Below are 3,533 nucleotides of genomic sequence, written 5' to 3' on the forward strand. Positions count from 1 at the left end.
AGGGGGGGGGAGGGGAGAAGAAACCCTGCTGGTCTCTCGATGCCGCGCCGCCGATGTCTGGCGTTCGGGGGCCAGGGGCCGTCGTCGGGAGGAGGCGAAATCGGCAAGAAACGGACTGGAACTTGCCCTTCGCAAGTCTCGACTGGTGGTTGAGACAGACCTAGCGGGGCGCAAAAAGCGCGACGGGAAGTGCGCGGGAAGGGTACAGCAGGTGCCGGGCACATGTTCGCGGGGAAGGAAAAAGAAATGGGAACCCGGAGTGTCTGCGCCGGGCGCGCGCTGCGGGCCCCGTATGACCGCCCGCCCACCCGCCCGACGGCGACGAGGTCGCCGTTCCGTCTCTTTTCCTTTTCCCGCCTTCGCTTTCTCCTTCCTCTTCTTTCCTTCTTTCCTTCTTACTTCCTTTCTTTCTCCATTTGTGCCTAAGCACAAATAAACTGCACGAATGAATGGGACTCCGCATAGGGTCTGTGACCTTTAAGCGCAATATTTTCGATCAGTCCTCGTCTGTCTGTTTATCGTAGATCCCCAAGAGAGCTAGGAAGACATGGTCCTGGACGCGGTATAATATTTGGAATTCTTGGCCTTTCATTCATAATCTTGGACTACCACAAACTGAAAGACTGCTTTTGGATTTTTAAGTTCTCGATTGTTAGGCTAATGGCAGAGAACGAAAAGAGAGACCGAAAATAATAAAAATATCAGTATTCGTTCATTGACGAATTCATCACTGCATCGATATTCATCACTGAATCGATGTCGATTTATCTTATCATTTCTTACTGGAAACACGATTTGCATTGAACGAATGAATGATAACTCTTGAGAAAAAAAAACGAATTTGAGACAGTAACGTTCTTAATTTTATTATTTATAAGTATTATATTTCTTTTAAATAGAAAAGCTTTTAAGGTACTTAGAGAGTAGGATATAAAATTGTTTGTTTACTCACGTCATTTTTTTTTTTAATTTATATATCTAAAGTATATAGGATATTTAAGATAAGAGACGCGCCAATTACATAATTCTAGAATTATTGAAGCTTCGTCAGTAAAGTATAATGACGTAATAAGTGACTTCACGAAATTGTTTCTTTATTTCAGGATTATTTGCAAGGCTGCCTGGAGCAGATCGAGGAGATGATTTCACAGGCTGCTCACGTGAGCACCGAGGTCCCCGGAAACGGAAGCGGGCACCAGACAATGAGCGCCGGAGTCTCGAGCGCACCGCAGCAGAGGCCGCTGGGGGACCAGAACACGAGTCAGGAGAAGATACTGGAGCACGAGAAGGCGGGCACGCCGACCGACGTCAGGGATGTACATTTTTGAAAACCGCAGCAGGGGGACACTCCGTAGGGGCCGACACATTGGTGAATCTGACAGCCGAGGAGAAGTTACCTTCCAGCGAGGAAGAGACGGAGAATGATGATGATAATAACGACGGACAGCCAAGGAAGAAGCATAGAAGAGTCGTGGAGGAGCAGCAAGATGTTCTGGAAGTAACGAAATGTAACGAACCAACTGGTCGTTCGGAGCGGGGAACTCCTCCCGAAGAATCTCGAGATCGAACTTGATTAATCGTTAAATTGCGTTTGATTGAAAATTACGACGCGAATCGTCGTTAAGCCATAGGCATGTGTAGAACATGTTTTAAATCATGGATATGAGGTTTATTTCGATGTAAGATTGACAGGGCGTACCTGTGCAAGAGAGAATTTTTTCTTGGGTTTATTTCGGAGATTACGTACGCAACGATACGTTCTAGATCGACTGACGCAATGAAATTTTGGTTTTTTTTCCCATAGCTATGGCTATTTATAATGTCTCGCGTATCATATATTTATTTGACATATACGTTCACATCGTTCTCATCGGCGAATATATATTTCATATTTTAATCGTATTTTAAAAGATTATTTTCTAAAATTGCTTCAACTTCGCGAGACTCGCGAACTGCAAATCGGCAAGTCGAGAAACAGTCAGCTCGCCGTTTTTCCGATTAATTTTCCAATCGAAGGACGATCCGAGGGTGGTGACTAAACAAATGCAACGTTTCGACCGTGAAACTATTGTTTGAGACGCCAGCCAGGTAGATGAACGAGAATAAACGAGAAGAATTAAACCACGATTAAAAACGTTCTCGAGATGATGCGAAAGAAATGTGAGAGGCTGAGGACCGCTGTGCGAGAGGGATCCATTTGTGTCTGAATCCGCGCTGTTCCGACGTGTGTCGCCCGATGTGTGTAGAAAAAGAAAAACAGGGAAAAAAAAGAGAAAAAAGAGAGATAGGGAGAAAAGAGCGTAGGAATCAGGAAGGCGTGCTGTTTTGGGGGAAGGCAATGCAATACGCTTTACGCATTTGTAATTTTGTAATAGGAATATACACTTAACTTTTAGGCGACAAGACAAGAAACTACCGACAAGAAAAAGACGAAAGGGAAATGGTGTAAGTTGGAGGGGGAATTCGCGTTCTTCCGCGCGCGAGCATTAAAAAGAAAAAAAAATTCACTTAGTCATATCCACAGTCATATCTTGTACATACATAGGCATATATAGGCGTACGAATAAAGTGAATATATATATTATATCGAAAAAATATATATATCTATATATACATGTGTAAACTGATGAGGGGAGAAGGGGAGAGAAAACAAAGAGAATAATGCACGATAAAAGCGGAAAAAAAAAATGCGAGATGGCAATCGAATAGGAAACAGGGAATACTTGGGCCGTATTGCTTGCGATATCGAATTATATGATGTTTAACTTAAATAATCTAAGAAACTGATAATACAATTTACTTAGGAGGAAATATGACTCTCTTCGGAAATTATCTGACGGTCGAAAGGACCGCCTTGGTCCTCTTTTATTTCTATCGATTTTAGGAGAAAAGATAAAACACGTATAGAAATACACACGGAGAATATATGTGAATAACTTCAGGAAACGAATACATGCATATATTTTTTTAATGGCAAAAGTATTCGTTTTTTTTTTTCTAAGGAAAACTAATAAAGAGAAACGAACAAAGTCTGTGATGTACAATGCAAAATACAAAAAATAGGTTGTGGCCTCTTGGAACTTTTTTTATCACGCGATACGGTCCGATTGCTTTCTAGTATTGTAGAGTTTCACACTCTGATTTAAGGTTTAATCCAAATGATGAGCGACGCGAGTCTTTATGCCCGAATAATTATGGCGCGGCCGTTCGCTTATCCCGCTCGGTTCCTAAGAAGGGTTGCGCCAACCCCTCCCGCGTGTGCGTAACGTAATGCAAAACGTAACAAGAATGATTCGCAAAGTGTAAGCGTGTGTGCTGTTACTGCTGTTTGTGTATGTATGTATGTATGTGTATGTGTATGTGTATGTGTATGTATGCGTGTGCGAAAGGGGCGAGAGCAAAAGAAAATGAAAAAAAGAGAGAGAGAGGAGGACCGATTGAGCGAAAAACCAAAAAAAGAAATTGACTTCCTCCCCCTTTCGAGAATGTGTCGTCGATAATGTTAAAATCCGCGGTACATATATCTCAAGGGT

At 42.7% G+C, this 3,533-nt stretch overlaps 1 protein-coding gene across 1 annotated transcript in view; it reads left to right on the forward strand.

The window, feature by feature from the left end:
• LOC105454218 (G1/S-specific cyclin-D2) overlaps positions 1 to 2,806 on the forward strand; it is a 36,717-nt gene extending 33,911 nt beyond the window's left edge. The window contains exon 5 of the mRNA XM_011696697.1: positions 1,104 to 2,806. Coding sequence (XP_011694999.1) covers positions 1,104 to 1,328 — 225 coding nt within the window. The 3' untranslated portion in view covers positions 1,329 to 2,806. The remainder of the gene's footprint in view (positions 1 to 1,103) is intronic.
• The last annotated feature ends 727 nt before the right edge of the window (positions 2,807 to 3,533 follow it).

The sequence above is a fragment of the Wasmannia auropunctata genome, unplaced genomic scaffold (assembly GCF_000956235.1).
Source record: "Wasmannia auropunctata unplaced genomic scaffold, wasmannia.A_1.0 LD335987.1, whole genome shotgun sequence".
Lineage (NCBI taxonomy): Eukaryota > Metazoa > Arthropoda > Insecta > Hymenoptera > Formicidae > Wasmannia > Wasmannia auropunctata.